The sequence below is a fragment of the Toxotes jaculatrix genome, chromosome 1 (assembly GCF_017976425.1).
Source record: "Toxotes jaculatrix isolate fToxJac2 chromosome 1, fToxJac2.pri, whole genome shotgun sequence".
Classification (NCBI taxonomy): domain Eukaryota; kingdom Metazoa; phylum Chordata; class Actinopteri; family Toxotidae; genus Toxotes; species Toxotes jaculatrix.
In genome coordinates, this window is record NC_054394.1 from 30,557,598 (window position 1) to 30,579,556 (window position 21,959).

Below are 21,959 nucleotides of genomic sequence, written 5' to 3' on the forward strand. Positions count from 1 at the left end.
TGATCCACACACACACACACTGTACTTTATTTTGACTCAGTCCCACACACACACCGTCCTTCTCTTCACCAAATAAATAATAATAATGCACATCTTCATTATCAGGTCAAATCTTGTGAGTGAGCTGCACAAGATATTCCGCTTCTTTTCATGTTCACCTGTTTTTTCCAGCACATCATTGCTGTGAATCACTTACCTGCACATCACTGATAATGGACTGAGAAATATTTATTTTACACTGTATTTCCACAGATATACCCAGTGACCCCAGTGCTTCTGTTCAGTACATGATCCTCAGTAAAACAACTATGTGCAAAAAAAAAAAAAAGTCATGTGGATTTTGTCCTGAAGTTTGGGTGTTTTAGCTGCTGAGTGCAAGAACAAAGATCTCCAGATCTCCAGCTTGATGTAGTGCAGTGGTGTCACTCTTCTCTCTTTGCTGTAGCCTGCAGATCAACAAAAACATAAACATCTTACAAAGGCGTTTTGGAAAATGTGTATAATTGTTTTCTTATAAAGAGTCTTATAAAGAGAGTCTCTCTGCTGGTGAAGATTTATAATGCATGCATCAGTTTGTAAACAAAAACCAAAGCACGCTCTCACCTTCTCAGCAGCCATCAGAGCGTCCAACTCCTCAGTCCAGCCGAGAGCATCGACCAGGGCCTGCACACCACCGACCACGTCACCCAGCTGCACGACGTCCTGAGGCCGCCGGCTCCAGGCGAATGGCCCTACCAAGTCCCTGTTGATGAGCAGACGGGGAACTGAGCTGCGCACGGCTCCTGCCAGGCTGGCAAAGGGCTCCACCTGCAGAGCAAGAAGTGTGCAACAGCAGCTTAAATCACACTGGCAACAGGTTTGGCAGCTTTGAACTGTCCTTCATGTCTCCTCTCACCTTAACATATCATTACAGTTGGAAATATGTCAGATTACAGGGACATGGTGTGGTCTGAAGCTGGTGGCGCTCACCTCCAGTGAAGTGCCCATGATGATCAGGAGATCTGCCAGAGGGAAGTCTGTGAGGTACTTGAAAAAATGCTGTGGAAGCTCCTCCCCGAAAAACACAATGTCAGGCTTTACCACACCTTTACAGGTGGGACACTGAGGGACCGTCCCACTCATCACATCTGGCTGATGAGACATGGAAACAAGACATAAAATTAGCATCTACTGATTATTTTCAAGATTCATCTTTGACATAAAATACTAAAAATAAATGCAAATTACCAGAGTCTAAAGTGATATCTTAAAATTGCCAATTTTATCTGTAATTTTATCACAAATCCAATCAAAAGATTTCCAAAGCAATAAACAAATATGAAAAAGCACAAAAGCTTATATATGACTTGACAGGCACTCTGAAGAATGAACTTTCCTCAGAGAGGTTCATGTTGTCTGTGATCATTAACCTTAAATCAATGTAAATCTGGGTGCTGACCAAATGAACAGAGCCAGTGTTTGGGTTCTAACTCACTCGTAGGTCCTCGCCCTCGTACTTCCTCAGGCAGGAAGTACAGGTGGCGGTGGCAAACGTGCCATGGGCCTCGACCAGCATCTCAGGAGGAATCCCTGCCACTTGACACAGACGCACACACAAGAAAACAATGATGAGCTTAAAATGACGACTCAATCTCAATGACGTGCAGTCACCTCAAAGATAGAAATACATACATCTTTCCAGCCCGTCGATGTTCTGTGTGTACATCCTGAGAAGCTGACCCTTCTTGTGAAGCAGACGCACAAAGTAGTGGGTCAGATTGGGCTGGTAGTTTCCTGGATACAGCTCCTTGGCCAGGGTAAAGAAGGGATTGGGGTTTCGATGGAAAAAGCCGATCTCGAATATGGCCTCGGCGTAGGGCAGGTCATACTGCTGCAGGTTGTCATACAGACCGCTGCCTGGAGACCTGTGAGGGAATCATCTGCTCATAGACTCCAGAACACAACTGATATTTGTAATAGATTTATACAAATACCATAATACTAGGACAGGAAACCACACCTAACCTTTTTACCTGAAATCTGGGATGCCACTAGGCGTGCTGATGCCAGCTCCGGCCATCACCACCACCCTCTTGTGCTGCTGTTCTCTAATGTTTTTGGCGATGTCCTCCAGGGTCTGCTGCTCGGCCGCTGCACCACCACCACCACGGGAGAAAAGTCCTCGAGTTCCATCCCACCAAGGAGAGTTTGATTTTCTGTGAAAACATCCACACTGAAAACACGGCTGCTTGCACAGCTGCAGATACAACAGCTTGTATTTATCCATTTTAAAGCTGACCCTATATATACACTGCTTTTGATGTGTGTGTTGTAATTGTCATGGACCTGAACCCAGAGAGGACTGGTGTAAAGTACCTGGACAGAGCTACAGCACCTTCAGCTGGACACAAACTCCTTTGACCAAAACCTATAAACACACACACACAAAAAGGCGTGTGTGAGATTTAACAACCATAACAACTTACTCTGTGACACCATATCAGCTCTGTCTGTGTACTAACCGTGTGCAGAGAGCGTCCTGCTTGCTCTTGAGCACAAACTGCGATACAAACAGCAAAGTCTGGCAGGTGACAGCAGCGAGGAGCTCAGCACAGAAGCCATATCTCAGCAAACTAAACCACCCGCAGACCTTCACTGCATAACTCCTGTTATTACCGTTTTACAACAAGCGAGTTTCCAAACACGGAGACGAGCAGTTAGGACATTTTCTCCATTTGAAAATGTAACTGTTAGTCTTTCTGCTGAAACGTCCTTTGACCTCCTTATGACGCACCAGGCAGTACTGTATACTCTAGTAATGTATGATTTAATCTAACTTCAGCTACACGAAACTGCTCGGTCTTGTGCTACTTTGCTTTATCGCCGATTTTTTTTTTTAATTATTCGCCGTTAATGTACAACAACTAACCCGCAGGGCAATAACAATAAAATATATAGCGGCTAAGAAATCAACTTTACTGACAGAGATCTTAGCTAGCTGTAGAAACGCCTCCTACATTTCCCATCAGGTCATACAAACACAGCGTCGAAACACGTGCCGCATTCATGTCTAAACGTTTAAACCGTAATTACGAGTATCGGAGTGTGAAAGCACGTCCGTCAGCCTCCGACCTCTGTTGACATTTACATAAAAATAAAATCCAGTGCTAACATCAACAACAAGCCATTTAGAACTATTCAACTGGCAACAAACTTCAACAAATACGTAACAGAACCAAAGAAACACATTTAGGCTGTTAAACTGTTGTGGCTGCTAAACGGCGAATGGGTGTTCAAGTCGGAAAAACGGATGTTGTTCTTGTTCTTCCTATTCTGGGGGCAGCTCTTGAATGCAGCAGCATCGCATCCATTTCCCACAGTTCTTCGCGCCTAGCAGCATCGCAGACCCACTGGCTAGTTGACGTTAGCTGGAAATACAACAGCACTTTTCAGTCCAGAGTAAAAATTGATCTTCGCTACCATGAAAGATGTTGCCGGGTTCCTCAAACAACAGCAGAGCAACAGCTCCACGCCGGAGATGGCGGCGGAGTGGCACACTCTGGAGGATTTGTATAACAAAAGGTAAAATCAAAACGTACGAGTCAGAGAGTTAGCGCTAGGCTAGCAGAGCATTAGCTAATGTTAGCTCGCCCATTCATTGGAAATGCTCGCTGAGTCATGCACGGAGCTAACTCTAAAGCTAAAACCAGAGCCGGAGCTTGGCTAATAATATTATATTTATATACTACGGATTGAAGCTTTGAATAAGTGTCCATATGTTCAGGCCAGTGAAAGACAAAGTTCATCAGCCTCTGTCTCAAGGTTTTTCTAGCTGTTTATTAGCGTCTGTACACGAGTTCATAGTCACAGCACCGTAAGAAGTTTAATTTAAAGCTGTTTTTTTTTTAAAGTTAATTGGAAATCAGGACACTACAAAGAGGTACATGCGAAAGCGGACCCAGTGAAGTACAAATCTCCATTATCAATTATCTGTGTTCAAAACGAAAACAAACAACCCTGAATGTTCAGTAGACACAGTAATGTGGCTTCAGTGGACAGTACGCACTTCCGTGGAACTTGTGACAGTAAAGGTATTAAATTGTACTGAATGATGCTAATAACTGAATATCTTTGTGTTTCGCTCTGTTTCTCAAAATAAGACAAAAAAAAATTGAATACATTTTGGGTCAAAACATTTAATTGATTAATCAAGAAAATTAAAAGGATAAAATATAACTAATAACATATAGACTAAGGACTAATAAATAATAACCGATAACGCAGTTTAAAAAGATCTTAAAGATTTTTTTCTTTCCTGTTGTAAACAGTAATGTTAATTATAATTTGGCTGGAAGGAGACAGTTGCCAGAAAGCTCCAGGTGCTTGTTAGTTTATTTCCTGGTGAAAACCGCTGTGTTTCAGTGGAGAATTGTTTTGTCTTTGTGATGCAGTGTTTTGGCAGATAGCTGTAGTGGTACAGTGTGATTCAGATGAAGTGGTGAATATCAGTGACGCTGAGTTTGTATTGACAGATTGTGGCATCAGTTGACTCTGAAGCTGACAGACTTTGTTAAAGATCCCTGCTTCAAAACAGGAGATGGTCTCATACAGGTAAAAGCACCACGCTCACTCTTTGTTCTGAATCCTCTCCACTTTGCATGAGTGAGGATGGAACCAGCAGTAATAACTATGCACAGATTTTAACATGTGTTGGCAAAGTTTCAAAGCATGTAGCAACGTGTTTGTGATGTATGAACTCAAATAAAGATGTTGATTGCTTATTTTTATTTAACTCTCCAGAGGAATTTAAAACGTCATTGTATGTCATTTTCTTCCTCTGAGGAATGAACCACTCTATTCACACCAGTCAGAACAAGAGCTGATGACATCGCTGTGTAATTCACATTGTGCCCTGCATCTCTGCATCTCGTGTTGTTATACTGTTAAACTGAAAAAAGGTAAATTAAAGTAAAGGGACCATGTGTCTGTGATCTGACAGTTTATTTTCTTCTTACAGCTCTATGAAAATTTCCTCAGTGACTTCGAACACAGGTGACGTAAAATCAACTCCTGCAACCAGCGACAGTTCAGTATTTAGTGTTGGTGGTTTTGGTGCTAATTTATTATTTTTTGTTCCTTTAACAGAATCAATCCTTTGTCCCTCGTGGAGATTATACTGTATGTTGCCAGACAGATGTCAGGTAATGACACATGATGGAAGAATGAACATTTTTCTGCAGAATTTTCCGTGTTTGTTTGTTTGTTTGTTTGTTTTGAGCATTTAAGAAAAGGTTTTTTGTTTCCAGATCCTAAAGATGCCATCACTTTTCTTGAGAAGACCAAGGAAAAGGTCAGTTGACAGATACCAGCATCACAAGTTTTGAATTATACATTTTCTAAATGATTAATGGTTAAACTTTAACACGTCTGTGTCTGATCCAGGTGAAAAGCAGCGAAGAAGCCGTCATTCTCTGCAAGACATCTATCGGCAGTCTCAAACTGGAGATCAGCGATCTTCCTGCCACAAAGGTAGGCGCTCCTGTAAATCTCAGCTCCCTCCCTTTCACAAGCTGCTGACGCAAAACCCGCCTCACACCTCCCTCAGATATAACATGTGATGGCACGTTTCAAACTTCAAGATACTTGTAATCTTCACAGTGGTGTGTTTTTAAGGCAGAGTGACAGAAACCAGCAGCTGTTTTTTTCTGATGGAAATAACTTGTCCCTGGTTAGAGCCGTCGTTTTTATCACAGCAGCAGAAAGCAACAAAACACACACAGTACACACAGGAATACATGACACATTCAGCCTTTGCAGGACACAACTCAAAAACAGGATGGGGGTGGCAATCATATACAGTAATGTAGGTTTTTGATTGATGCACTCGGTGAAAGCTTTATCTGTAATGTTAAAGGTTAAACATCCATGAATCTATTCAGAAATAATATAAAAATATTATTTTTTATAAAACCTATTTGAGTTTAGGTCACTGAAATAGCATCAGAGGAGAGAAACTATGATCGGTACATCCAAAAAATAAAGCCTGTACTGGAACATGCACAGCACTGCTGACCTGCTGGATGAGGGCGTTTTTAAGAAGCCTAATGTATCCTGGGAAAAAATGTGTAACATGTTATGTCTCAGTCACAAGCCTGATGGAACAAACAGGATCTGCTGCTGGAGTTCTGTAGGAACATGGCGTAGATCAACACTTATTTTCTCTTTGTCTTCCAGAAAATCATCGAAGAGGTTGAGGAAATGTTGAATAACTTGCCCGGGGTCACGTCAGTTCACGGCCGGTTTTACGACCTCTCCAGCAAATATTATCGCATCATTGGGAACCACGCCTCCTACTACAAGGACGCTCTGCGCTACCTGGGATGTGTGGACATTAAAGACCTTCCAGGTGAGCAGAAGCACGATGGTAAACAAACTGGACGTGATGTCTTGTTGAAACGCGGTGTGACAGTCGTTAGCTGAACCACTGATGTTGTTGACTCCACAGAAACAGAGAAGCAGGAGAGGGCGTTCACACTCGGCCTGGCCGGACTCTTAGGAGAAGGAGTTTACAACTTCGGGGAGCTGGTGGGTTCTCACTGAACACATTTCTCTCCACATGGTGTTCCTCCAGCTGAAGCTCAGCGTGGTGATGACCCCGTCTGCTGTTTGTCTTTGCAGCTGATGCATCCTGTGCTGGAGACTCTGAGGAACACAGACAAACAGTGGCTCATTGATACACTTTATGCCTTCAATGGAGGAAACGTGGAGAAATTCCAGAGCTTCAAGTCCGCCTGGGGCCAGCAGGTAGCCTACATACGCAGAGACATTAGAGACTGGATCAACTTTCCCTGGTTACTCATTTTATTTTGCTCTCTTGGTTCTTAGCCTGACCTTGCAGCACACGAGGCCAAACTGATGCAGAAGATCCAGCTGCTGTGTGTCATGGAGGTGAGAATCAGCACCAGCAAAACAAACCCGTCAGAAAGCGTCTGATGTTTACAGCCGTTGGTTTGAGACGGACATGCCCGTCACTCTGAAGGTTTAAAAAACAAGAGTTTGAAATCACGGAAAATGTCTCCTTCTTCTTCAGATGACTTTCACTCGCCCTGCAAACCACAGACAGCTGACGTTCACAGAGATCGCTCAGAGTGCCAAAATCCCCGTTAATGAGGTCAGTTGGATGATAAGTGTTTTCAGCCAGCTCAGTAATAAGTGTCAGTAAACTCTAACTCTAACTAACACGAGTAACTTTAATTATCAGATGGTTTCTCAGTTTTATCTCAAGTTTTTACATTTTATTTATCACACTGCTTCGTGTTTAGTCAGCGTGAACCTGTGTTTTATTCTCTGTATGTCTGTCTGCTGCAGGTGGAGCTCCTGGTGATGAAGGCTCTGTCGGTGGGCCTGATCAAAGGCAACATTGATGAGGTGGACCAGAAGGTGCAGATGACCTGGGTGCAGCCCAGAGTTCTGGACCTGCAGCAGGTCAGTACGCGGTTTGTTTATATGTGTTTGGGACTGATCACAGAAACGTTGCCAGCGAGCTGAACCAACAGGCCAGAGCTGCTGGCCGGTTCCTACCTGCTGGTCTAACTCTCACCTGTTGTTTACGGTTTCAGATCAAAGGTATGAAGGAGCGGCTGGACTTCTGGTGCGGTGATGTTAAGAACATGGCCATGCTGGTGGAGCAGCAGGCCCACGACATCCTCACCTGAACAGGTTTCCACTTCAGTCCCCGGAGGGAAACCTCTCCTCACAGATTTGTTTTTGTTTTTTTGTTGTTTTTCTTTCTACTGGATGCTCATTCTTCTGTTTTTGTCACTGTTTATTACCAACCTGTAAATTACACTGTGGTATTTTACAAATAAACAGTTGGTTGTATTATTATCCTCACCATTTGGACTGAAAATACTCTCTGAAACATTAATAAAAATCTCTCCAAAAATTATAGTCATCACTGCCAATTATTATAATCTGTATACTCGTATTATAATTTCTTTTAATGTTCTCCTTCTCCGTTTTTTTTGTGAGGCACTGCATCTCAAAGGGCATGTTTCTTCACAGTCCTCTAATCCGATCCCATAGTCAGTGGTTACTTTGCATAATAGGATTTCACGAGTAAAACACTACGTTGAGCTCACAAAATATGAAATCTCTGAATAATACATGAAGATCGCTGCGAGATTCTTCCTACAATCAGCTTACAGAGTAGAAAAGTGCAGCAGAAGGGAAACGGCTTGTGACGTGGATCCAAGAAAAAGAAATCACTGACAGTTTTCTGTGGATCTGCATTAAAGCTTAATGTGTTGTGGGAGTTCAAACAACACATTACTGCGGCAGAAAGACAAACCTTCATCTTTTTCTTTAATAATAATGAATTACAGCTTATTTTCTTGGTTAAATAATCATTTGGTCTATAAAATGTCTGAGAATAGAGAAAAGTGGCCACTGTAATTTCTCATAGCCAAGGTTTCAATATTCTTATTGCTTATTTTATTTAATTTGCAGTCTGAAATCCCAAAATATTCAATTTACTATCACCAGCACTTAAAAAGCTGGAACCACAGAATCTGAGGCAGTTTTCTGTCTCCAAATTCCTTCATGTAAAAGAAAATGTGGTGAGCGTGAACGAAGGCGGCGACAAGCACCGTGCAGACAGCACTTCATTCATTCATCTCTTCCACAGCTTTCACTGTTATCACAACCACATCCAGCTCGGATTCCTTCCTAAGTGACAGTCTCCTGCCCACTGACTGTGACTGACACGGAGGAAGAAGCGGAGGCGTTAATTCACGTCTGCTCTGTGACGTTCCAGCGTGCTAAGTGTTGTTCTCACAGTGAATTTATCACACTGCAGCTTCTGTTTCCTCAGAGTGAAATCTCATGTCTCCTTCTTTTTAAAATCTAAAAGAATCTGTAAAATGCTCATTGAGAAACTGGTGTGTCTGTAAATCATTAGAGAAAAAAAAAGTTTTTGATGCTTTCACTGCATCTGTCAGTGTCAGAAATTTGAGTTTTCTATTTCTGCTTCTGAATTCAGCACCAGTGTATTTTGTGTGTCGTAGGACTGAGATCCACAGGTGGAAACACACACACACACACAGTCGTGTCAAAGTCGTTTTATGTCTCTTTTCGTGTCTGTGGTCATTTGTGCCCGGTCATACCTGTTCTGTGTCTCTCTGTTGTCATGTGATTGACTTTCCAGCAAAAAAATTATAATCAATATTATTGTTGTTTCTTTTGTTTTTTTGTTTTCATGCATGATTTGTAAATTATATCATTACATTATACGACCCATCAGTTCATGTATGTCCCTAAACTCACAGCACAGCAGGTATTGTGCAGCAGTATAAGCGAACAACACTGTGTAAATGTACCTGTATACTGAAGCTTGTGGGACTGTGGCTCACGTGGTAGAGCAGGTTGGCTGCTGTTCCTCAGGTTGGCAGCTCAATTCCCCGGCTCTCCCGACCCCCAGGTTGCATCAAGAAAAGCATCCGGCGTAAAAACCTGAGCCAGATCAGTCATGTGGAGAGTGACCTGCTGTGGCAACCAGTAACAGGAGCAGCTGAGGGACAAACAACAACATCATTGAAACTCTGGGTCAAATGATCCATTTAAGCACTTTCCAGACATTTCAAATATTTGGGTTTGTCTTTATCAGGACACAGGATTTTGACATATTTTCCCATATATCATCCTCACTGTGTCTGCCTATTTCTCTAATTCTGTCTTTATCATTTGTTGTTAGGGAACTGTTGCACTTGAAGGACAGAGACAGACAGACAGGCAGGCAGGCAGGCAGGCAGGCAGGCAGACACCTCATGGGGTCTGAGGGATGGTGGAGGTGCAGACAGTTCAGGCTGAGATCTGGTGACTGATTTTCGAACCATCCGCTGTGTCTGTGGGTGAAACACCTGCATTTTTCATTTATTTCTCCGCTCGTTTGTTCACATTTTCCCGTGAACTGCTGGTGTCTGTTAGTGTGTTCAGTGATTGGCTTTTGTGACATCCTCACACACAAAGGCTGCTGAAGGTCCCAGTAATGAACCACCGCTCTGAATACAGATGGTACACTGGGCTGTTTGCTGTGCTCTCGCCGACCTTTGGTCTCCTCTGCACCTGTCAGCCTGTGCTCAGGTGCAGGTTCACAATTATGTTCCTCTTTGATTGGTAGCACCAATAGCACCACACACTATTGTTATTCTGTTTTTTCTTACACCTAGAATTTCAGTCGTTAACCTGTCCAACACCGTTGAGCACACACAAACAAATTATACATCAAAATGTGCAGCTCGATGAGACTTGGTATGCTTGTATAGAGTTTTCCAGAATATTAATTTTTGTGACGTAATTCGCAGAAAACTGAAAATTTTCCCAAATGCAAAACATCAACATACAAGAAGTAAAAGTAGTAACAGTTGCAGATTTTAATGGTCAGCAAGTGCAATAAAAGCCACAGCCAACAGTAGTTTTTGCTTTTGTTTAGTTATTTGCACTATTTTTTATTTACCCTATTGATTTTTATTTTTCACAAATTGTGTGATGCAAGCAATTTTTTGTTATACTTTTATATTGTTGATATTATTTTGTTATATTGTTGTGTTTATATATTGTTATTGTTTCTGAACAACAAACAAAAAAAACAAAGACAAAAATGTGAAAGTAAAATAAAATTTAAATTTCGACTTAAAAAGTATTTTTATTTGCCTAAAATCTTTGTCCTGTTTTATTATGATCATAATCATGATCAACTAATTGAAAAAGCACAAAATCATTCAATGATCATGAATATTCAAAATTTCAATTTTCATTTTGCATATTTTCGTTTGCATATTGCATTCACTTCATAAATGATGACGCATTGCTCCGCCCGACACAAAAGTAGATAAGCTGGTTTTCTGAGTAAAAAAGTAATGATATTGGTATGGGTATCAGCAGCACCGGCCCTGTGTTTACTTGGCATCGGATCATACCAAATTTTCACACCCCTATTGGTTTCTGTGTTTTGTTTCGTAATACATGACCTGTGATATTATGGTCTGGCTCAATTATCATTGGCCAATCATTAGCCAATCAGAGATGACGACCCACCTGGTTGTTAGAGGGGTGGGACGTAAAAGGGGCAGGTACAGGCCGCGAGAACGCTAAAAGCAGGTGGACACTAAGACGTTGGTTGTGAGTTCATCAAAATCTGTTAAATACTGTTGTTCATCAGGTGAAGACCCGGGACTTTGAGTCAAAGTGTAACCTGATAAAACCGGACGCTGGGCCGTGTGTTGGAGCTGGTTTCAGCTCGTAGCTCAGCTAAACCACGGTACAACTGAGACCACCAGGCGCTGCGCCGAGTCCTACATTACCGCGCGGGAGTCCGCCATTACCGCGCCGGAGTCCGCCATCACCCGGTCCGCCATTACCGCGCGGGAGAGGAGAGCGCGTGTGCGCGGAACACAGACTTCCACCGAGTTTCTGAGTGAGTATGGAGACAGTGTGAGCACACTGAGGGAAACAGACCAGGTGTATCAGACCAGGTGTATCAGCCTGTGAATCTCTGTGCTTCAGATGCTTCAGCAGAGGCCTTTCCACCGTGTGAGCCACAGACGCCACTTTCTGCTCACGCCCGCGCACACGCTCGCGCACACAGCCTCAGTGCGCGTGTCGCCAGCGCACCGCTCACCTTGGACAGACGGATTGGAAACGGCTTTCTGGACTTTCTACGAAAAGTGAGTACACACAACATTAAAATCCACGATTTCAGACGAACCCCAACGAGCGCGCCAACGACAGGGCTCCGAAAACAGTCACAGTTTACGGTGCCCTGTTGCGCTGGTGCCACCTGGGGTTATGTTTTAAGGTGGAGCTCACCTGGTTCTGTAGTAAATATCTTGGTGGTTTGACATATTTAAATTCTGGGCCGTGATGTGGTTCATGTGGTAAAGATAAAGGGTGGATATGACACGCGGGACAGCGCAGCCGCACAGAGGTAATTAGGCCTCAGCGGCCTCCTCAGTTCACCTCCCACATGCTCAGGTTATCAGTGGTATGTGGAGACAGGCCTGTAAGTCCTCAGAGTTTTTACCCACATAAACATTTATTAGTTATGTTAGAGTCCACAACTGCAGGTCAGTGCGCGCGGACTGTGGCTGTCTGAAGCGCACCTGCTGCTTTGGCTCACAGGTGCAGCAGCGGCCTGGGTGAAGGTGAACCTGAGGGCGGGGGTTCGCTCTGAGTGAAGCTCGGACGGTGAAATACCGTCATCAGTTTGATCAGTGTTGATTTTCCGTTTTACTCGTTGAGCAGAATTTAATAAATAAACAATATTTAAAGATTGTGAAACGCTGCTCAGTGAAGAGAACGTGCTGCCGATCAATAAACCACCTGCAGTCAGTCTGACAATCTTCATCTTTCAGCTGCACCACAGTCCTCCTCACTCACACATCACAGTCTCCAATATGATCAATAACTATGACAGGAATGTTCCATAAGCTCGATCGCAGCAGGAGAAATGATTATTCCCTGATCAGTGTGAGGTGTGTGTGTGTGTGTGTAAAGCTTCACACAGATGGATTTATATTCAGTGAACTGATGTCCACAGAGTGTGAGTATTGGAAAGAATCAGTCCACTCCATGTCTTCACAGGTGAACTGTCTCTGACCTGCAGACTCAGACTGAGCTGGTTCTTCTTCTTCTTCTTTCAGGTCCACAAACAGATCAGCATGAGAAGAAATCAACTAATTGTAAGTGAAGTTTTTATTCTGCTGCTGGGGTGTGTTTGTGTGTGTGTGTGTCTCTTGCACACACACACATGCACGCACATGCGCACGCACGCACATGCGCACACACGCATACACACATACACACACACACACACACACACACACGGCCACTGTGCCGATCTGTCTCACCCTCTTTTTCTTTCTGTCTCACACACTGCCACCATGTATAATTATTTGTCCGCCCGACCGTATGCCTGTCTGTCACTCTCTCTCCCTCACACACTCACTTGCACTCTAACCCTAACCCTAAACCCCCTTTTAGCATTGTAGCGTCGATTTTGACTACGTTGGATGAAGAGGCTATACGAGGTATGAGTTTCATCTCTTTGATGCCGGGATGTCTGGCCGCCGCGCCATAACTTTTCCTCCTACAGAATTTGTTCCTGTCCATCCAGTGTGGCTGCCATCGGTTGTCTCTCTCTGTTGGTCGGGCGGTTGTTTGTTTATTGTTAGATTATTGTTTGCTCGTCGATTTTGACCACGTGGGATGAAGAGGCTATAAGAGGTATTCGACTTTAGTTTCTTTGATGCCGGGATGTCTGGCCGCCGTGCCATAACTTTTCCTCCTAGAGAATTTGTTCCTGTCCATCCTTCCAACCTGGCTGCTGTCCATCAGTCCATCCATAGTGTCTGTCCAGTCTTCAAGAGGTTTGTGGTATCTAGTGTTTGCTTGGCCACCGTGCCATCACTTTACTTTGTCTTGGCTGCTGTGCCAGTCTCTGTCCTGTCTGTCTCTGTGTCACATACACATACACAGAAACTCACACTCACACCTCTGTCTCCCTCCCTCCCTCTAATCAGCCCGCTAGGGGCTGTTTAGGGCCTGTCTCTCTCTATCTTATATGGTCGATTTTGGCCTGATTTGGGGACCCTGTGTTGGGTCTGATTTTGCCCCCCATTAGCTTTACTGGCAGATCAGATCAACCTAAACACCAAAGTTCCAGAGCAGACATGATTGGCAGAATATACTGTGATATATATCAGCAGTTATGTCACATGACAAAATTTTTCAAATAAGACAAATTAACTTAAACCATAGTCATTTTTTTTATTGTATTTTATTTTATATTAATTAATTTTATTGTTTTATTATTTTAATTTATTGATCTATTTATTTATTTATTTATTTATTTATGTATCTATCTACCTATCTGTTATTTATTTATTTATTTATTTATTTATTTTTTTTTTACTTTCTCCACATGTGCTTCCCTGTAAATTCTTTTAATCTGTTGATTAACGTTGTTTTTTCTTGGTGATAACTTTTCTAAGATCATCATAATGGATTAGGACCAAGACTTTGATAATGACTTTTGCCTGGTCTGAATGGAATTATTGATAGAACATTGCTATTTTGATCTGGTTGTAAATGTGTTTCTGATGTTGCTTTCTCAGGCAGTTATTCAGCCCATGGATGATGTTTTATCAATGCATTTAAAATCTGTTTTGGCATCTGAGATACATTTGTGATCACATTTTTTGATACTGAGTAAAATCATTGTTAGGTCAGTAAGTTTTTAAGTTTTCCATTATTAAATGGTCGAGGTACACGGGCAGGTCTGGTGTAGATCGATTGGTCAGCCTGTGTCCTTAGCACAGTTGCATTGCTGTCCATCATCACCACCCAAATTTTGATAGAAGCTTTATTGTACAGGGAGGGTGAGTTGACTTTGAGGTCAAACACTGACTCGTCTTGCTCTGCCAAGTTTTGTTCCAAGGGGAGACTGGAGTAGAACCTTTCTGGGTTGAAGTAGGTGTGGTGAGGAAAAGTTTTGCGATTTTTATGTTTTTTTGCGTCGGCACATTGGGAGGCCTCCCAGCAGGGGAATTTTTCCTGCCCCTGTAAAGCTCCATGCACGGTAAATCGCAGACAAGATTCACTGCAGTATCAAGCGGCGTGGGGTTATTTGGGTCAGGTTTAAGTGTAGGTGGGTTCGTACCTTTTTTTTTTTTCTTTTATTGCGTGATGGACAGGGTAAGGGAAGGAAGCCTGGCAGAGAGACGACTCAGATAGGTCAGACTGTAAAGATGCACCCAGTTTGGGTATATTTGCTTCATTTTCCATCTACTGGTGATGATGAACACAGTGACCACTGTGAAAACCTAATAGATTTGTCAAGTTTACCAGGTTGAACAATAATGATTCATTTGCTCTTTCTGAGCTACATGATATTGACATGTGAAAAGAGACATTGTCATGGGCTGAATTGAATAGAAGGTCTAGAGGAAACAGGCTTTGTCTTGAAGTAGTACTTTTACATTGTTGCACATATTTCTCCCAAATTGTCGGTTTTCTGTCCTTTAGCGCCTTTTTTATATGCTTATTTTATTTATTTTAATTTAACTTGACATATTTATGTGTAAGGGTTTTTTAAAATTTTGTTTTCATTGTTATCCTTTTTCTTAAATTTCTTTTTTATTGTGAATTTATTAATTTTTGTCACTTGGATGATGAAAACCTTGTTTTCTGTAGTGCTTGATCATTTATGTTTTGGGCTTTCTTTTGTTTGTTTTTTTTAATTTCTTACTTTATATTTGGACTTTTCTGTCTCTGAGACTAAAACATGGAGCTGTCAACCTGTTGATGTTAGTCTGCAAAAGGTGTAAAGTGCAGTAGGAGACAATAGCGTCTTCTCAGACTGCCTCCATGTACGTCAGGACATTGGACTTGCTAATTACTGCTGAGCCTCTGTGGAAGGGTTTGCAAAGATCACAAGACCACGGCAGAAGATGCTGAGGAGGAGTTCTACAGGCAATACAGAACTGGAATGTGATGAAGTTTCGAGTTAATGGACTGATGGATAGCTGATTTCGGAGACTCCCAGCAGACTTTCCACCCTGCAGCGATGGATGCACTGGACTGTTCCACCAGAGTCAGAGGAAGTGAGAGCGTCAACCAAAGGTGACATCTGAGGTCATGTTGAAGGTTTGCTTTAGTCTGTTTGCTTTTTACTTATTCCTAATGATTGTTTTTTTTTCTCTGTTTGAGTCATTTGTCCAACCTTAAGGAAGGCTGAAAGGGGAATGTTGTGGCCTGACCGGATCCACCAAGCCCTGGATACCGCCTAGATCTCTGGACCTCACCTCTGAAGGACTGTTGCAGCCCACACCACACAAGTCTGCAAGCTGCTCTTCAAACTACAGGACATGACCAGGAAGTGAGTCTGCTGCATCTAGGAGGTGGATGGGCTGATTTTCTGCGTAGTGAAGCTCAAGTGCTGATTAAGCACAGACTGTGACCATTTATCAACTATGTTGTTGGAACTGAAGTTTTACCAGCTCTTCAACTTGTGATGCCTCAAGAGAACACAGTCTCAAGAAAGCTTCTCAAGCAGTTATTCAGCAAGGAGACACTTGAAGAAACAGAGTGAGGAAGACATGTTGAAGTTTGGACAGACCATAAATTCTGCTTAATTGAAACTGTAGTAGCTGTAGTTCGATTATGAGTGAACTGAGGTTTTATTCTGTGGCTGAACTTCCAGTGATGGTGTTACTTTCTTTATCCATACTCTTTACTTTTACATGGTCTGTTACACACATTGCTCCCAAATTGTCAGTTTTCTGTCCTTTAGAACCTTTTTCATACATTCGGCATGTTATTTATTTTAGTTTGACTTTACATATTTATGTGTATGTTTTTTTTTGTTTTGTTTTCATGGTTATCCTTTTTCTTAAATTTCCACCCTGCAGGGATGGATGCACTGGACTGTTCCACCACAGTCTGTGAAAGCAGCAGACACCAGAGTCAGGGGAAGTGAGAGAGTGGCAACCAAAGGTAACATCTGAGGTCACGTTGAAGGTTTGCTTTAGTCTGTTTGCATTTTACTGATGGCTAATGTTTTTTTTTTTTTTTCCTCTGTTCAAGTCATATGTCCAACCTTAAGGAAGGCTGGAAGGGGAATGTTGTCGCCTGACCTGCTCCAAGCCCTGGACACCGCCTAGATCTCTAGACCTCACCTCTGAAGGACTGTTGCAGCCCACATTGCGCAAGTCTGCAAGCTGCTCTTCAAACTACAGGACATGACCAGGAAGTGAGTCTGCTGCATCTAGGAGGTGGATGGGCTGATTTTCTGCATAGTGAAGCTCAAGTGCTGATTAAGCACAGACTGTGACCATTTATTAACTCTATTGTTGGAATCAAAGTTTTACCAGCTCTTCCCTTGTGATGCCTTAAGCTCAGAGATCACATGTTATGAATGAATTTTCCAGCTGTGTTTTTGTTATATTCAGAAACAAACACAATCTTCTTTGTATGTGAGTCAGAATCAGAGAAACTTTATTAATCCCTGGAGGGAAATTCTTTAGTTATAATCAAACTCCCAATGGAAAATGAAGAAAATGCAATGTAGTATGCAGAAGAGTTGACAGACAGAAGTAAGATATAAACATTTTTTTTTTTTTAGATTATAAATAAAGAATAAAAAAAATTATAATATCTACCCCTTAGAACAGACATATACCCCAATATTTAAAAAAAATAAACATGTCTTCATATTTATATTTACATATGTACATCATAGGTATACTGTTTATAGAAGTGATTACTGTTGAGGTAAAAAGGTAGAGTGTGAGCAAGGAGACTGATGACTGGTTTAAATGGAATTATTGATAGAACATTGCTGTTCTGATCTGATGAATTGGTTGTAAATGTGTTTCTGATGTTGCTTTCTCAAGCAGTTATTCAGCCCATGGATGATGTTTTATCAATGCATTTAAAATCTGTATTGGCATCTGAGATACATTTGTGATCACATTTTTTGATATTGAGTAAAATCATTGTTAGGTCAGTAAGTTGCTAAGTTTTCCATCATTAAATGGTGGAGGTACACGGGCAGGTCTGGTGTAGATTGATTGGTCAGCCTGTGTCCTGAGCACAGTTGCATTGCTGTCCATCATCACCACCCAAATTTTGATAGAAGCTTCATTGTACAGGGAGGGTGAGTTGACTTTGAGGTCAAACACTGGCTCGTCTCACTCTGCCAAGTTTCGTTCCAAGGGGAGACTGGAGTAGGACCTTTCTGGGTTGAAGTAGGTGTGGTGAGGAAAAGTTTAGCGATTCTTACGTTTTTTTGCGTCGGCAAATAGGGAGGCCTCCCGGCAGGGGAATTTTTCCCGCCCCTGTAAAGCGCTACGTATGGTTAATTGCGGACGAGATTCACTGCAGTATCAAGCGGCGTGGGGTTATTGGGGTCAGGTTTAAGTGTAGGTGGGTTCGTACCTTTTTTCTCCTTTTATTGCGTGATGGACAGGGTAAGGGAAGGAAGCCTGGCAGAGAGACGACTCAGATAGCTCAGACTGTAAAGATGCACCCAGTTTGGGTATATTTGCTTCATTTTCCATCTACTGGTGATGATGAACGCAGTGACCACTGTGAAAACCTAACAGATTTGTCAAGTTTACCAGGTTGAACAATAATGATTCATTTGCTCCTTCTGAGCTATGTGATATTGACATACTTGAAATGAGACATTGTCATGGGCTGACTTGAAGAGAAGGTCTACAGGATAACAGGCTTTGTCTTGAAGTAGAACTGCTAATCTTTATAAACCTGAACAGAGTGACAGCCATTTCAGAAGGCAAACCTGAAAAGATGTTTACAGATGGTAGAGAAACCTTTCACTATGTTTTAAAACAATGTCAAAGACACTAGAGGGGAAACCACAGTTAAGGCCTTGTTCCAGTGCTTGAAGAAACAGAGTGAGGAAGACATGTAGAAGTTTGGACAGACCATAAATTCTGCTTAAATGATTCTGTAGCTGCTGTCGTTCCATTATGATTGAACTGAGGCCTTATTCTGTGGCTGAACCTCCAGTGATGGTGTTACTCTCTTTATCCATGCTGTTTACTTTCACACATTGCTCCCTTGTTGTCAGCTGATGCTGTCAGTTTTCTGTCATTTAGCACCTTTTTCATATATTTGTCATGTTATTTATTTTAGTTTGACTTTACATATTTATGTTTGTTTTTTTTATTCTTTTGTCTTCATAGTTATCCTTTTTCTTAAATATCTTGTTATTGTGAATTTATTTATTTTTTTCACTTGGATGAAGAAAACATTGTTTTCTGTAGTGCTTTATCATTTGTGTTTTGTTTGTTTGTTGTTTTTTTTTATTTCTTACTTTACATTTGGACTTTTCTGTCTCTGAGCCCAACACATGGAGCTGTCAACCTGTTGATATGATTAGTCTGCAAAAGGTGTAAAGTGCAGTAGGAGACAATATCGTCTTCTCATACCGTCTTCATGTACATCAGGACATTGGACTTACAAATTACTGCTGAGCCTCTGTGGAAGGGTTTGCAAAGATCACAAGACCACAGCAGAACATGCTGAGGAGGAGTTCCACAGGCAATACAGAACTGGAATGTGATGACGTTTTGAGTTAATGGACTGATGGATAGATGACTTCGGAGACTCCCAACAGACTTTCCACCCTGCAGGGATGGATGCACTGGACTGTTCCACCACAGTCTGTGAAAGCAGCAGACAGTCAGAGAAAGTGAGAGCGGCAACCAAAGGTGAGATCTGAGGTCATGTTGAAGGTTTGCTTTAGTCTGTTTGCTTTTTTACTTATTGATAATGATTGTTTTTTTTTTCTCTGTTCAAGTCATATGTCCAACCTCAATGAAGGCTGGAAGGGGAATGTTGTGGCCTGACCTGATCCACCAAGCCCTGGACACCGCCTAGATCTCTGGACCTCAGCTCTGAAGGACTGTTGCAGCCCACATCGCACAAGTCTGCAAGCTGCTCTTCAAACTACAGGACATGACCAGGAAGTGAGTCTGCTGCATCTAGGAGGTGGATGGGCTGATTTTCTGCGTAGTGACGCTCAAGTGCTGATTAAGCACAGACTGTGACCATTTATCAACTCTGTTGTTGGAACTGAAGTTTTACCAGCTCTTCCCTTGTGATGCCTGAAGAAGACACAGTATCAGGAAAAGTGCAAACAAAACTTTGTAAATGTGTTTCTGATGTTGCTTTCTCAGGCAGTTATTCAGCCCATGGATGATGTTTTATCAATGCATTTAAAATATGTATTGGCATCTGAGATACATTTGTGATCACATCTTTTGATATTGAGTAAAATCATTGTTAGGTCAGTAAGTTTTTAAGTTTTCCATTATTAAATGGTCGAGGTACACGGGCAGGTCTGATGTAGATTGATTGGGGATCCTCCAAAGTAAGAGTTGCTGTTTAAAAATATTCAGCCTGTGTCCTGAGCATAGTTGCATTGCTGTCCATCATCACCACCCAAATTTTGATAGAAGCTTTATTGTACAGGGAGGGTGAGTTGGACTTTGAGGTCAAACACTGACTCGTCTCTCTCTGCCAAGTTTCGTTCCAAGGGGAGACTGGCGTAGGACCTTTCTGGGTTGAAGTAGGTGTGGTGAGGAAAACTTTTGCGATTCTTACGTTTTTTTTGCGTCGGCACATAGGGAGGCCTCCCAGCAGGGGAATTTTTCCCGCCCCTGTAAAGCGCTACGTACGGTCAACCGCGGACAAGATTCACTACAGTATCAAGCAGCGTGGGGTTGTTTGAGTCAGGGTTAAGTGTAGGTGGGTTCGTACCTTTTTTTTTTTTCTTTTATTGCGTGATGGACAGGGTAAGGGAAGGAAGCCTGGCAGAGAGACGACTCAGATAGCTCAGACTGTAAAGATGCACCCAGTTTGGGTATATTTGCTTCATTTTCCATCTACTGGTGATGATGAACGCAGTGACCACTGTGAAATCCTAACAAATGTGTAAAGTTTACCAGGTTGAACAGTAATGATTCATTTGCTCCTTCTGAGCTACGTGATATTGACACACTTGAAATGAGACATTGTCATGGGCTGATTTGAAGAGAAGGTCTACAGGATAACAGGCTTTGTCTTGAAGTAGAACTGCTGATCTTTATAAACCTGAACAGAGTGACAGCCATTTCAGAAGGCAAACCTGAAAATATGTTTACAGATGGTAGAGAAACCTTTCACTATGTTTTAAAACAATGTCAAAGACACTAGAGGGGAAACCACAGTTAAGGCCTTGTTCCAGTGCTTGAAGAAACAGAGTGAGGAAGACATGTAGAAGTTTGGACAGACCATAAATTCTGCTTAAATGATTCTGTACCTGCTGTCGTTCCATTATGATTGAACTGAGGCCTTATTCTGTGGCTGAACCTCCAGTGATGGTGTTATTCTCTTTATCCATGCTGTTTACTTTTACACATTGCTCCCTTGTTGTCAGCTGATGCTGTCAGTTTTCTGTCCTTTATCACCTTTTTCATATATTTGTCATGTTAATTATTTTAGTTTGACTTTACATATTTATGTTTCAGGGTTTTGTTTTGTTTTTAATTCTTTTGTCTTCATTGTTATCCTTTTTGTTAAATTTCTTTGTCATTGTGAATTTATTTAACTTTGTCACTTGGATGAAGAAAACATTGTATTCTGTAGTGCTTGATCATTTGTGTTTTGTTTTTGTTTCTTTTTTTTATTTCTTACTTTACATTTGGACTTTTCTGTCTCTGAGCCCAACACATGGAGCTGTCAACCTGTTGATATGATTAGTCTGCAAAAGGTATAAAGCGCAGTAGGAGACAATAGCGTCTTCTCATACCGTCTTTATGTACGTCAGGACATTGGACTTACAAATTACTGCTGAGCCTCTGTGGAAGGGTTTGCAAAGATCATAAGACCACAGCAGAACATGCTGAGGAGGAGTTCTTCAGGCAATACAGAACTGGAATGTGATGAAGTTTCGAGTTAAAGGACTGATGGATAGATGACTTCGGAGACTTCCAACACCTGAACTCCACCACAGTCTGTGAAAGCAGCAGACACCAGAGTCAGAGGAAGTGAGAGAGCAGCAACCAAAGGTAAGATCTGAGGTCATGTTGAATGTTTGCTTTAGTCTGTTTGCTTTTTACTGATGGCTAATGATTTTTTTCTCTGTTCAGGTCATATGTCCAACCTTAAGGAAGGCTGGAAGGGGAATGTTGTGGCCTGACCTGCTCCACCAAGCCCTGGACACCGCCTAGATCTCCGGACCTCACCTCTGAAGGACTGTTGCAGCCCACATCGCACAAGTCTGCAAGCTGCTCTTCAAACTACAGGACATGACCAGGAAGTGAGTCTGCTGCATCTAGGAGGTGGATGGGCTGATTTTCTGCGTAGTGAGGCTCAAGTGCTGATTAAGCACAGACTGTGACCATTTATCAACTATG

General features: G+C 42.1%; 2 protein-coding genes across 3 annotated transcripts; one reads left to right on the forward strand and one right to left on the reverse strand.

The window, feature by feature from the left end:
• On the reverse strand, window positions 1-2,997 carry sirt3 (sirtuin 3). 2 transcript variants are annotated; one of them, XM_041041446.1, is made up of 8 exons: window positions 2,502-2,997; window positions 2,356-2,407; window positions 2,013-2,195; window positions 1,672-1,904; window positions 1,475-1,575; window positions 970-1,131; window positions 604-807; window positions 1-446 (listed from the first exon to the last, which is right to left on the reverse strand). In XM_041041446.1, exons 1-8 carry the CDS (start codon window positions 2,599-2,601, stop codon window positions 423-425), a joined length of 1,059 nt encoding a protein of 352 aa, XP_040897380.1. In that variant the 5' UTR covers window positions 2,602-2,997; the 3' UTR covers window positions 1-422. The 2 variants fall into 2 exon arrangements, with proteins under 2 accessions (XP_040897380.1, XP_040897369.1); XM_041041435.1 differs by having other exon boundaries at window positions 2,356-2,416.
• Window positions 2,998-3,369: 372 nt separating this feature from the next.
• Window positions 3,370-7,924, forward strand: psmd13 (proteasome 26S subunit, non-ATPase 13). The gene is made up of 13 exons (XM_041041423.1): window positions 3,370-3,561; window positions 4,512-4,590; window positions 4,997-5,031; window positions 5,125-5,180; window positions 5,286-5,329; window positions 5,422-5,508; window positions 6,214-6,385; window positions 6,485-6,564; window positions 6,658-6,783; window positions 6,865-6,927; window positions 7,070-7,150; window positions 7,348-7,464; window positions 7,599-7,924. The coding sequence occupies exons 1-13, from the start codon at window positions 3,461-3,463 to the stop codon at window positions 7,692-7,694; spliced, it is 1,137 nt and encodes a 378-aa protein (XP_040897357.1). The 5' UTR covers window positions 3,370-3,460; the 3' UTR covers window positions 7,695-7,924.
• The last annotated feature ends 14,035 nt before the right edge of the window (window positions 7,925-21,959 follow it).

Excerpts from the sequence above, each read along its gene's own strand:
- sirt3 (XM_041041435.1), bottom strand. The coding sequence starts at position 2,601 with ATGGCTTCTGTGCTGAGCTCCTCGCTGCTGTCACCTGCCAGACTTTGC. Across the intron at positions 1,905-2,012 it reads AGTGGCATCCCAGATTTCAG|GTCTCCAGGCAGCGGTCTGT; the intron begins GTAAAAAGGTTA and ends ATTCCCTCACAG. Across the intron at positions 447-603 it reads CTCTGATGGCTGCTGAGAAG|GCTACAGCAAAGAGAGAAGA; the intron begins GTGAGAGCGTGC and ends GTTGATCTGCAG.
- psmd13 (XM_041041423.1), top strand. The coding sequence starts at position 3,461 with ATGAAAGATGTTGCCGGGTTCCTCAAACAACAGCAGAGCAACAGCTCC. Across the intron at positions 6,784-6,864 it reads AGTCCGCCTGGGGCCAGCAG|CCTGACCTTGCAGCACACGA; the intron begins GTAGCCTACATA and ends CTTGGTTCTTAG. Across the intron at positions 6,928-7,069 it reads AGCTGCTGTGTGTCATGGAG|ATGACTTTCACTCGCCCTGC; the intron begins GTGAGAATCAGC and ends CTTCTTCTTCAG.